This window comes from Ammospiza nelsoni, chromosome 7 (assembly GCF_027579445.1).
Source record: "Ammospiza nelsoni isolate bAmmNel1 chromosome 7, bAmmNel1.pri, whole genome shotgun sequence".
NCBI classification, from domain to species: domain Eukaryota; kingdom Metazoa; phylum Chordata; class Aves; order Passeriformes; family Passerellidae; genus Ammospiza; species Ammospiza nelsoni.
The window spans coordinates 11,812,377-11,825,095 of record NC_080639.1 but is presented as its reverse complement, the minus strand read 5'-3'; the positions used below and the strand labels follow the sequence as shown (position 1 = coordinate 11,825,095).

At 39.5% G+C, this 12,719-nt stretch overlaps 1 protein-coding gene across 2 annotated transcripts in view; it reads left to right on the top strand.

Annotated features, from left to right (window-relative positions):
* Nucleotides 1-12,719, top strand: part of HECW2 (HECT, C2 and WW domain containing E3 ubiquitin protein ligase 2) — a 105,921-nt gene that overhangs the window by 58,313 nt on the left and 34,889 nt on the right. For both annotated transcript variants that reach the window (XM_059475588.1, XM_059475589.1), the window contains 6 exons: nt 207-310; nt 3,419-3,543; nt 4,140-4,325; nt 8,653-8,787; nt 11,494-11,596; nt 12,614-12,710. In XM_059475588.1, the coding sequence (XP_059331571.1) occupies nt 207-310; nt 3,419-3,543; nt 4,140-4,325; nt 8,653-8,787; nt 11,494-11,596; nt 12,614-12,710 (750 nt within the window). The remainder of the gene's footprint in view (nt 1-206; nt 311-3,418; nt 3,544-4,139; nt 4,326-8,652; nt 8,788-11,493; nt 11,597-12,613; nt 12,711-12,719) is intronic.

The following is a 12,719-nucleotide window of genomic DNA, read 5'->3' as shown; positions in this document are numbered from 1 at the left end:
TGTGTTCCACCTGTGATCTTAAGCTATCTGACCAAAAATAATACATCTGATGATGGTTGTCAGAAATTCAAAAGGCTATTAAAGCAGAAATTAGAGGTCAGTATATATTAACCTATATGGCAGAAAATATGAGCAGGCTCCCTCGGAGCCAGAATTGGATCATAGTTACCATATACTATATGTAAAGTCCAGTTTTCCGTCCCTAGGTACCAGAGCATCCGAAGAACAATGACAAATGACAGGCCTGAAGAGCACACAAATGCCGTGGATGGAGCTGCAGAGGAAGCTGAATTTCACCATTCTAATTCAGGTTAAAAAAAGAAATTAATTTTTTACCCCTTCTCCAAAGAAGGGAGCACTGATCTCACAGATGATTTAATGAGAGTACTTAAGGCAAACCCTAACTGCTTCTGCTGAAAGTCTGTGTGTAAATGAAGCCATTTGTTTTCAATTCTGTCTAGTTTTGAAGGTTATGACTCAGCCTGCTCAATATGCTGAAGAGAAGATTGTGAGATTCAGAGCACTTTTCTGTCAGTACCAGACTGGTTTAGAGAGCAGGACACTTGCAGTGAAAAAAATACAAAATTGCATGATCTGGCTTACAAATATTTTGACTCTGCTATTGCAGTTTGAAATAGTAGAATGTAGAACTAGAAAGGGCTTCAGAAAGTCATTGGCTACATCTCTAGATAAATTGGATGAGCTGTTCCTAGGCCATGCTTGCCAAATGCTGTCTCATGAGTTCTTATATTCTCCACTTGAGGGACATTCTTTAACTTTTTTAGACAGTCTTTATTCTTCTTATAACATACCCTTAAATCCATTGCTTCCTAGTCTTTCCTCGTGACTTCTGGACTTAGGTCTCAAATTAGTTTTTTGGCCAGCTCAGGATTGTCTTGAGTTGGTCTTCAGCTTCTGAGGAATATTTCAGAAAATTAAATAAAGCTATGACTCTGCTGTACTAAAGAGATTGTGGAAGTGTCTTACATAAAACACTCCTTGTACATTACTGCAGAAGGTTTTGTTTGTTTTGGCTTGTTTTTTATTTGTTTGTTTACTTTCTTTTTAATGGTTTGACACTAACCAGTGTTCGGTCTTTGATCTGCTAAAATCAAGTCCTGAGCCTTGTATGCAGAACTTTGGCACAAATGTCTGTTTTCATTGGTCTTTGTGAGTTGATTATCCCTACCTGCACACAGATCTTTGTACTTTCCTAATGTGCCCCTGTGGTTTTGAATCTTGTCCATTCTGCTGTCCAAGTACTGTAGAATCTCCTAATTGGAACAAGTTTTTTCTTCCCTATCCAGTCATTAGTAGAAATAATGAGTAGGACCAGAGATCTTAGTAAAACATCTTGGTGGACTCTTACAGCATTATCCCCTTCCTTCTGAGAACTCCTTCAGACCTCTGAAAGAGCCACCAGTGTCTCAGTGATTACTCCACCTTATTTCCTAACTGTTGGAGTGCATGCCACCAGACCTAAAGGCTTTGAAAACCTTGAATTTGCACCATGATCTTTAACCTGCTCTCTCTCACCTCCATTTTTTCATTCTTCTGATAGTCTCTCCAGTGTTAACCTTTGGAATGAAGATAGGAAGAAATACCTTTTGTTTAGGGTTCTAAACATTATTCTTTTTTTTCTTTTCACTAAGCAGTTCTCTCCTTTGTCATCTTCCTACTGAAAATTTACTAACATGTTGATAAAGTTTTTTACCCATCCAGTCCCTTGCATGGCTGTGTGGTGTCCTGTGTTTTGGCTTGGTCTCTCGATGCTCTTGATGTACTCTTTTAAAAGTCTCTCCTAAATTAATCTGATAAGCAAGCAGTGTCACCCTTTTTTGAGTTTCAAGTCATTGTAAAACTTGAGATTTACCCAAGTGTTCCCTTTTATTACTTGTACCCTTCACCCTTCACTTCTGTTGTAGCTATTTCCTTTTCTAGCTTTGTGCACGTACAGCCAGATGGTTAGTGCTGTACACAAGTTAAGCAAATTCAGGCCAAACCTACCCAGCAAATTCAGCTGAATAAACTTCTCATAAACCAAATTCATAAGCCTCAAACTGCAATAAAAACCCACCTGGTGACCCATTCTCGTTTCCAGATTGACCAGATGATGACAGAGGAATTACCTGCTGCATGTCACAGCATCTTCCAGGGTGTGAGAGTTGCCTGGTGTACACCCAAGTTTTGTACCAGTACAGAGTTCACATAAAACTGTAGTGAGTGTCTGCAAGACACTCCCAGCCCAAGTATTCAGGCACAGCTTCAGGAGCCTTTGTGTCACTCTGCCTTTGCCCTGTTCGTGATGTGTTCCATGTGGGACAGCTTGAGGTCTATTGTTTAAGTAGTGTTTCTAAAAACCCTCTTGTTTATTTATTTTACCAGTTTCCCTCACACTTCCTGGTTTCCTTTAGTGTGTTTATTTTATTTTCTCCATTCCCTTTACTTAGAATCTTACCTTTGTTATTTTCCTTTTCTTTTGTTATTTCTTCTTACTTTTCCCTCACTTTTGAGTCTCATTCACTACCTTTTTCCTTTGTCTGCTTGTGTGTTATGATGTTTTATATCTGTGATAGCTATGGTCTACATGATTAATATTCATTTGATGGAGAAGAGTGCACATACTGCAACGTGTAAAAAGAAAAGAAATTGAAATGTAGATGGCAGCACACATTTTAGTGTAGTATCACTGAAGACCAGATCTGAACTTGCAGTTTTTCATTTACATTAAAAATACACTTCCAAATGTCTTCAAAGAGAATTGGGGGCAACAGTGTTCGCATTGTAGCAAACAACACTCAGTATTTTTTCACTTCCTTCATGGTACTGAAGAAAAATCAGGGCGCTTCTATAGTTGCTAGGAGAAGACACAAATGTTTATTGGAAGTTGAAACTTGAAAGGTACTTCCTTGGCAACCTGCTTCTTACTTACATAAGCTGTTTCAATACTGTAGCAAGACTGGGACTGTGGTAATGGCAGATTTATTGTTTGTTTTTTAAGAAGGAATTAAATATTTATAATTGTACAATGACTTTTGTATCCATTAGTTAGCTTTTAAAAAATAACTTGCCTGCATACAGCTACAGTATAGCAGTGCAGACATGCCCAGGGGACTTCATTGCATCTCATATAGAAGCACAAACTTGGTAACCCAAGTAATGGAACATGATTTTTTTTTAATGGTTGTTTACAGAAACAACAGGTAAATGTTACTAAACTAAGATTGTAATATTTTCAGAAACTTCAGTGTTACTTTAGAAGAAATTTGGGTACATTTATGTAGATAATCCTCAGAAAATCTGATATAGTTGTCTACTTAATGCTTTCCTTGCTTGTGTTATTCACATCAATGTAGTTGTTTGCAGGGATGCTTTGGTAATAACTGCTGGAAATCTTTGACATTTACTTTGCTCTTAGATTTTCGAAGAGAGAATGTGCTGCCTCACTCTACCTCCAGATCCAGACTTACGTTATTGCTCCAGTCTCCCCCTGTGAAATTCCTTATCAGCCCAGAGTTCTTTACAGTGCTGCATTCTAACCCTGTGAGTATGGTGGCTACAGCTCAAAGGCTTTAATAAATGCAGTTGTTTTGTGTACAAAAACACTGCTCAGTGTTTGATGATAAGATATTGGTAGTACATAGGGAGGCTAGATTCACTCATCATTATCCCCTGAAATTACTGGGCTATCAGGGCCATCATAGCTCTGCATTATAGCAATTTTTATTTTCCACTTGATTCTTCATCGTTTTTATGATAGAAAATTATTTGTTTACGGAAGCAATAGCTTTCTTACTGTGCTTTTCACAGGGCGAGACAAAGTTCTGGGAAAGACCTTGCTGCTTAATGGCTTTATTTGTTTCCCCAAGATTGCCTTGTTTATAGCAAAGTATTTTAGAGGTCACACTGAACAAAAAAGCCATATTAATATTATATATTTTCTTTGTTTGTATGTTCTTCAGTGCTTCTTTTGCATAGGTTCCCCCCAGTGTTTCTTTGTGTAATGGCATTTAGAGTGTAAGGAGAAGCAATTGGAGGAGTAACTTTCCTTCTGCAGGCCCACTTACAATGAACAGGGCTGTCTTTAGTGGCCAGAGCAGTTTCTCCTTTGAAGAGCCCTTGCTGTTTGTGTTTTCCAGAGTGCCTACCGCATGTTTACAAACAACACGTGTCTGAAGCACATGATCACCAAAGTCCGGCGCGACACCCACCACTTCGAGCGCTACCAGCACAACCGGGATCTGGTGGGCTTCCTCAACATGTTTGCCAACAAACAGCTGGAGCTGCCCAGGGGCTGGGAGATGAAACACGACCATCAGGGCAAGGTAACTCCACAGGGGTGAGAGGGCCTTGTGTTCATCAGTTTCTGAGATCAGATGGATGTACTTGAATAAAAAGGATTGTCTGGGACAGCTCCCAGGAGGATCACTCTGGTGCTTGTGTTTTGCTTAGAAGGAAAGAGATGGTATGGAGTAGGTTTCCTTAAGAGGTTTTAGAGATCTTAAATACTTGTAAATCTCAATGATTTTTTTAAACAGGTATCGATTTTCAATTTCCTAAAAAAATATTTTGATATCGCTTTTACAGTTGTAATGTAAGTTTTAATGTAACTTTAAGCTAGTGCATCCTCAGTATCTGGAATGTTATATTTTGTGTAGAAAACGGGAGGATTAAAAATGGACTGTGATTAGCATGTGCGGAAGTGATAAGGCTTATCAGTTTATTAGGATTATTGGCATATTTAGCTTCTTGGTTCTTACATTCATCATTCTCAATGTGGTTAGCTGTGAGAGTCCATATAAATAATGATCTTGATGCTTGGAAAGATCAGACAATTCTAAACTAAAGGGTAAAAATACCTGAGGGTTGTTTCCTAGATTTTTTATCTCTGAAAAGCACTTTGTTTTTTCATTAGACACACAATTAGGAATGTGAAATTCTACAAACATTGTTCTTTGCCTCACTGTTTTCTGTTTTAAGTAATTTTTGTTCCATTAAGTTCTTCAGAGGCCGGTTTTCTCCTGAAGAATGGGGCAATTTTCAATTTTCTTTAATATGTTCTCCATAGAGAGAATTAGACCTTTGGATTTCTGGGTTAGTATTTTGTAACAACAATGCTACCACAATATTAATCAAGAAGAGGAAGCACTGAATAAATTCTTACTGGGATTTCTTCACTTTGAATTAGTCTTAGTATTGCTCATTTTCATCATATTGAATTGTCTGTGTCACAAGTGCCTATTTAGCATTCGAGAGACCATGGCCAGCACATGGCAAGACCAGTGCTTGGGGAGACCAAACTGAAACTGGACCTGCCTTTATTAAAGCATAAACCTAAAGAGAAAGGAGTAGAACTTAGCCATAACACAATATATAATTATGTTTCCTTTCCTTAAGTACTCTTCCCTGCTGAGAAGAGATTTTCCTCTATTTTTTCAAGTATATCAGTGAGAGCTCGGTGCTCTTGCTCATGAGGCACAGTGATGGTTCTGGCCCTGGTGCAATGCTGAATAGTGGTGTTTTCATTCCCCCGTGGCAATGTGTGCCTGTCCTCTTTGTGGGCTGTTTTCCAGGGTCAGCTGGGGACTGCCCACCTCTGAACTCCCCCCAGAGCTGCACCGCAAAGTCCAGCTCCTCTTTGGCTCCTCTGTGTAGCCCGTGCAGGAGATAATACCATAAAAAGTCTGGTGTGACTATAGTGTAGTTTCTAATGGGCATTACAGATGATCCTTCATCAGTCACTGACCACAGGGAGGCAGAAAGCCATTGGAAAATGTGGCAGCAGGAAGCATTATACAGGCTTAATAGGCCCCTGAGCTGAGCTTTGAGGTTGTGCCCTGCAGTGCCCATGTGCATACACACAGACGTTGTACAGATAATGCATCTGTGCAGTGTGTGTAAGCACATGTCCATATGTATTCAGATGCAAGTCTTTGTGCTTTTTAATTAGATCTCTGCAAGATGTGCAAATACGTAGGAATTTATTAGAGCACATTTTTGGTTTTTCTCTCTACAATTAAAGAAATCATAGTAATTGATTACTGAAGTCTTCAATGGAAAGAAAAGGTATTTTAGCAAGCTTCACAGATATTAACTGGAAGAATAACTAGGGCAACTATTCATGTTTAATGGGCTAAATATAGTTTTGGCACTACCTATTTTATGTCAGTCTCTCCAAGCATTGTAGATTTATGGATTATAGCTAGGCAGGAGTTATGAGAGGAATTTTTTTGAAAGGAGATTGTGAACCACAGTGTATTTTGAGCTGTGTGCCAGTGTCCATATTAGCCCAAAGCATTGAAGCTCCAATGGCTATCTTCACCAAAGCTTCAAAGTGCTAATTTATGCTTTGTTTTAAAGTAGGCTACTACGAGCTGACCTGCAACCATACATATTTAATAAGATATGATTGTCTTTATCTTCATGTCTAAACTGAGTTGTTATTTAAATAGAATGCTGTGGAACACTGCATGCAATACTAGAGTGCTGCATTAGATCAGAACTGAGTGGTGCAGCTCTAGGGGTACTACCTCCTTTATTGAATCAGGATTTTTTAATAAGTGATTTACAGTATGGTTTTGACTTCATGAAATCAACCTGTGTTTTGCTGAAAGTGCATTACATCTTATAAATGTACACAGACTAAAAAAAACAGATAGAAGGGCTTAATACCCCAAACCAACCACATGCTAGTAAAGTAGGTAGATCTTTACCAATCAGGAGAAAAAATTTCAGAACGACTGGCTGTGTTCCAGCAGTCCCTTCCAGTCATCTGCCAGGCCCCAAATATAAATTTCATTATGGTTTTCATTCTTTCTCACTGGTTTTGTATTCTCTAATCTGTATACCTGCACTGCAGGGTGGCATCATTGTTTGCAGGGTAGACAGGCTCAGATGTAGCAATTAAAATTTCATTTATTGACACTTTAACAAAACACTTTACAGTGTTTGAACTGTGAAACAGTTTCACTTGCATATCTGTGACTATGTCAGATGGTCAGAACAGGGTTCTTACTGGTCAGGTGATGGGATTCCTTCCTTGTAGGCACAAGCTACAGGTTACAGGTGATTGCTGTTGGGGCTATAGGAGGCTTGGTGCTCTTTTCTGGAACACTTTTAGGGTTCTGCAACTGTGGTGTCTCTCCATATGCTTCTCCTTCCTTGGGAAATGGAAGTATGAATATTTTCTCCCACTGCAGTCCATAATGGCATTTAGTTGCTGTATAGCATGACACACTGGTTTGTCTGCCTACCTTCACAGCAGTCAGAAGAATTGCATTTGCTCTGGTCTGGCTTTCCCAATCTGAAACAATGATTCCATGAATACTAGAAGCTGGTGTTGCTGCCAGAAAAGTGGTTCTGCTCTCCTCTCCTCTCATCCCTGGTGAGCTGACCAAGGCTAGAGGAGCCAGCAGGGAGAGAGACAAAAGGAGAGTAATTTTAGCCTGGACCAGAGCCCCTGATGGGTTCACTGCATGGCTACACAAACACTTGTGCCAGCACAAGGCAGGAAGGGCACACAGGGGATGAAACAAGTGGTCGGGAGAGGGAAAGATGAGAATGTTGCTTTTGCTGACACCATAGGAATAAATTGTTTGTGGAATTGTGGTTGAAGTACCTAACTGGTAGCCAAACACAGAAATGGCTCCTGCAGTCCCTTACCACCACTCTGCTGGTCCAGATTTTTTGATTCCTCGAGCCAGATGTCACTTTCTTGTAATTCTCCTGCTCAGAACTGAGGAATTTTTTTGCCACTTCCACATGTTTCCAGTATTGTGACAGAAAACACGGAGTGTGTTGAAATAGAACAGTGCTGGTTTCCAAGTGCAACACTGGTGCTACAAAAAGTATAAATTTCAGGGCTTAGAGACCTTTTTGGTTCAAATTGGATAGAATTGTAGAAGGCTTTAATTTCCCAGGATACATGTCCCTGTGACCTTGTTTTCAGCAAATGGTTGACTGGCCAGTATGTGGTTGTTCTCATCAATTGCCTGATTTAATTTTTTTTGTTGCCATCATCTTTGTGTTGTTGGTTGACCTTTCTTTTTGACTTTCAGAGGTCTTTTTTTTGCTCTGGAAGTGCTTTAGGGTTTTTTTGCATTTTGTTTTGATTTAAAAAAAAAGGTCAATGAACTTAGAATAACTGTAGCAGAAATACAGCAAAAATCCCTGTTGGTCTGTAATCATAGTTCATCACTGGATGCAAGCATACACTTGACATACATACAGCCAATTGTGTTCTTAATTATATGGTTAATACTTCACAAAAGGTAATGGGTTTGCTACTTAATGATGCCTTTTTAGCTGCTTATAAGGAAATGAAAAGGAGAATACCCCAGGATTACTTTTATGAAATATTCAAGTCTTCTCCTCTTGACAGTCATAATAAAGCTTCCCACTTCTGATGCTTGTCAGATGAGAATTTCAAAGGACTTTAGAGACAGGAACAATGTAAGGCATTAAACAATTCATCCCTTTGGGTGGGATGGAAAGGTATTGTCCTCCTTTTGCAGAAGGGAAATGCAAGCCACAGTAACAGATTTTCCACAGCCCCACCTGATGGAATGAAACCCGGATCCCCAATAGGCATTAACCTCAGACATAATGAATGAAACCAGTGTTGATGAGTTCTGTCTCGTGTGTCCTTTGCAGGCTTTCTTTGTGGACCACAACTCGCGCACCACGACGTTCATCGACCCGCGGCTGCCCCTGCAGAGCAGCCGGCCCACCAGCGCCCTGGTCCATCGGCAGCACCTGACCCGGCAGCGCAGCCACAGCGCTGGGGAGGTGAGTGCGGCCTGGGCCTCCTCCTCCTCGGGGGCACCACCATCCCCTTTCACAGCATTCCGTGTGCATGATCCTTCCATAACAGTGCACCAGTCATCTGTAAGGATTCACTATTTTTTCTACTAGCTGTTGTTGCTTTTAACATGTAGGAGTTCAGAGGAAAAATGTCAAACGTGAGTTTTACTAATTTTGAATTCGCAGTAACCCCACTTAACCACAGGAGAGCATCTGATTACAGATTACCGGTTCCTGTATCCAGTCTTTCACTGACAAAATGTGCATTGTCTAGCGTGGTGTCTGCCAAGTGTGTTCATACATAACTGTGCAGAATAACAGGGGGGAAAAGATGCACGTGTGACTATACATCTAGTTCTGCAGCTGCCCCATGAAGTGTAAAAAAATCATACCACATACAGCCTTTATCAGACTGCTATATGCCTTTGAATATATATTTAATCTCTACTTTCTGATCAGAAGTACATGGAAAACACTATTTTGTTGTTATGTTGTCATGCCCCATTTTCACTGGCAGTCCCCATAGTGTTGTTGTCACTTCCTTATGCTTGTAACCTTGTGTATGTGCAGTGACTTGGACTTCAGTTGTACTTTATTTAAAAACTTCCATACTGTTGGCTGTGCGTTGTCATTTTAGGAGAGGGCTGTTCCATGCCAGCAATTAAACATAATACAATTCAGAACAGCAAGAGAAATTATCTGATTTATCCTTTTCTTAGCTCAGTCTTGTGGCAGATGAAGGTCTGCCAGGCCTCTGTTTCAGAGCAAACATGAATCTTGTCTGCCACTTCTCTAACAGGGATTCCACTGAGCTGCAGTGAGTGCCACAGCACCGGCTGCATATCGTGTCACATCTTGTGTGAACATGGTTTAGTCAGCTCCTCTCCAGTGTCAGGAATATTTTGCAAATGGTTTTAAATAGCATTTCCCATTAGTTTGGTGATGTTGTGTATAAGGCAAGAAGCTATATACCTTCATATAGCTATTTAGATCTTGAATAGGGTAAAGCAAGTATTTCTGTTTGATTGATTTGTAGCACAGCAGAATTTTTTTTTGTCTTGATTTTACCCAATATCTACCCAAATTAGTTCTCTTTAAGCAGCATCCAGTAGCTCTGCACTTAAAACAGGTATTTGTCCCAGCCATGCTCCTGAAGTTGTCAGTGCTGCAAAACAAGTATAGTTTATCCAACAAGAAATGATCATATATATTTCATATACATGGTACTGCTTGCCTGTCAAAATTTGCTACTCCATCTAGATACATGAAATTATTTAACCATGTTTCTATATGCAATTTTAGAAGTGTTTCCTTGATATTGTTACAATTGTTGCTTGAATTAATTCCAGATAGGAATCTCAAGCATAGCAATTCCATACAGTATTACCATTCTAGTATTAATGATGCAATGATGTTCTTTTTACATATGTATGAACCTGGACACCAGTTTTTCCTCTGCACTTTAGGGCTTATGTATTGCATATTGCATATTTGCATTTTTCCCCTGTTTTAAGCTGTTGCATAAAGGAACTGTACGTTATTGCAAAAGATGAGTATTTAATGAAAAAGAAAATCAAAATACTTTTGTTGGCTTTAACTTGCCGTGAACTTTGATGTTTTGAAGCCACTGACCCAATTTTTACAGAGATGCTCTAAAGCAAACATGAACCAGTGTAAGGAATGCCTTTCTAGCTAAAGCTGAACTACAGTGTGAAGCTGGAGCTAATAATAATGGCATTCCTTTTCCAGCACATTGCCTAACAGGAAATAGTTCGACATTTTTCCGAAAGAATATTATGAGAGAGCAAAAAGGTCTTGGGACATATCTTGGGACTTTTGCTGCTTTGTGTTTTCAGAGATTGGATTCAAAAGCAACCTTTTATAATTATTTGATCTTTTGCAGTTAGATGTTTTATAGATCTTTGAGGCTTGGGAGTACAGTTCAAATGCTAACCATTACATGTAGGCAGATAATGGAGAAGTAAACAAAGAGGTCCAGCAGCATCAAAAAGAGGTTGACCAAATGTTTTATAGATATAAAATACTGAATACTGAGAAATATCTGAAACCTCATGATGCAGTTAACCACAGCAGTTGCCCTAACATGACAAATGCCTTTAAGAACAATTTTATATTGTGCTTCTACCCTAAAACTTCTTCACGTGGAATTTTTTTTAAGTCCAGAAGGTGAATACTAGAAAAACATATCAGTGTTTCTGAATTACTCTAGGAGCCACGTTTTTACCAATTTTGGACTTGTTTGCCATGCCTGAATGTGAACTCACTTCTTTATTCTCCTTTGAGGCTTCAGCCACAAACTTCTTTCCACTTCAAATTTAGGGAAACTGCATTCATGCACAGAGGTAATAGAGGTGCTAATGAAGGAGCAGAATTTGGTTTCCAGAATGTTTCATGTAGATAAAGATGTCCATTAATTACAGGACTGTTTAAAAATACAGTAAATTTTGCATTAGTTTTGATTCTTTCTATTTATGGGTTCAGTATGCTAAATAATGTTTTGCTAGTACCTGTGCTAGCAGCACAGCTGCTTCCTGCTGCAGTGGTTACTGGGGATCAAGCAAAGCCTTGATGCATGTGCTTGGTTCTAAGCCATATAAAATCTCACTTTTCTGTACCTGAGTGCTTGTGCTGGCACAGAGACACTCACTGTGGTTGCTTGCACGTTTTCAGGTCGGAGAGGACTCCCGCCATTCAGGACCCCCTGTTTTGCCAAGACCATCCAGCACATTTAACACAGTCAGCAGAGCTCAGTACCAGGATGTGGTTCCAGTGGGTATGTCAGCATCCAGCCTCTGCTCAGAGTTCTCCATCACTGAGGGGCCATGGCAGTGTGCATTGCAGGGGTTTCCATTTATTTGGGATGGCTGGAAGTTGCCATTTGTTATGATCCTTCTGTCCATCTGCATTTCCCTACTGTTCAGTTGGAACTTTCAGAGCTGGAAGTGTGCAGAACTAAATAAGTGATGTATTTTACCTTCCTGGCTCACATACTCTGTGTGCTCAAAGGATGAACTGAAGCCAGGGAATCAGATTGGATCGTAATTGGACTACGTGTATTCTCAGAGATTTTTAACTTTTTTTTTTTCCACAACTTGTGAGTATCTATTTTGGCAAGATTACAGGAAGTGTTAATCAGCTTGGAATTAGCCATTAGCTTAACTTCTGTTCTCAGTTACAAACACACAGAGTTACTGGCTTCTGTGCCACCATGTGCAGAATGTATCTTGTTAAATCTAACAGCTGTCACATTGTGCTAAATCAAGATAAATTAATCTGATTAACTCTAACTGGCTCTTTTTACTGTGGCATGTTTACTTGAAAACCTCTGCCCATTTATATCCTCCCCCTTGCCATGGACATGGTGTGCATGCTTCATGGGCTCAGCCATTAATGAGGATTTTATATGGGTGTTTCCAATGGCTGCTTAATGTTTGAGAATAGATGCAGTGAAAACCAAGGTCCCTGCAATTTTATACTAACAATAACTCTTCTGGTTTCACCTTAGCTAAGAGTGTGAGTGATGAAATATAATAGAAACTGCTAACAGAATAATAGCTGTTAGCAGTGGAAAGGATATGCTACAATGAGATTTGGTTCATAATCATAAGAAATGTGTTCCTTAAAAGACAATAGAATTGGTAACCTTACATACAAAAGTATCAACCCAGTACTTCTAAACTTAAAACTGTGAAGGTGAAGTGTGTCATTATTGTTGGAGACTCAAAAGGAATGTCATCCTTTGTTTTGGGATCTCCTTGTTTCAGCATGATATTTTTGTGAATGTTTTCAGCTTACAATGACAAGATAGTTGCATTTCTGCGGCAGCCCAATATCTTTGAAATTCTCCAAGAGCGCCAGCCAGATCTTACCAGGAATCATTCACTCAGGTAAGAAAA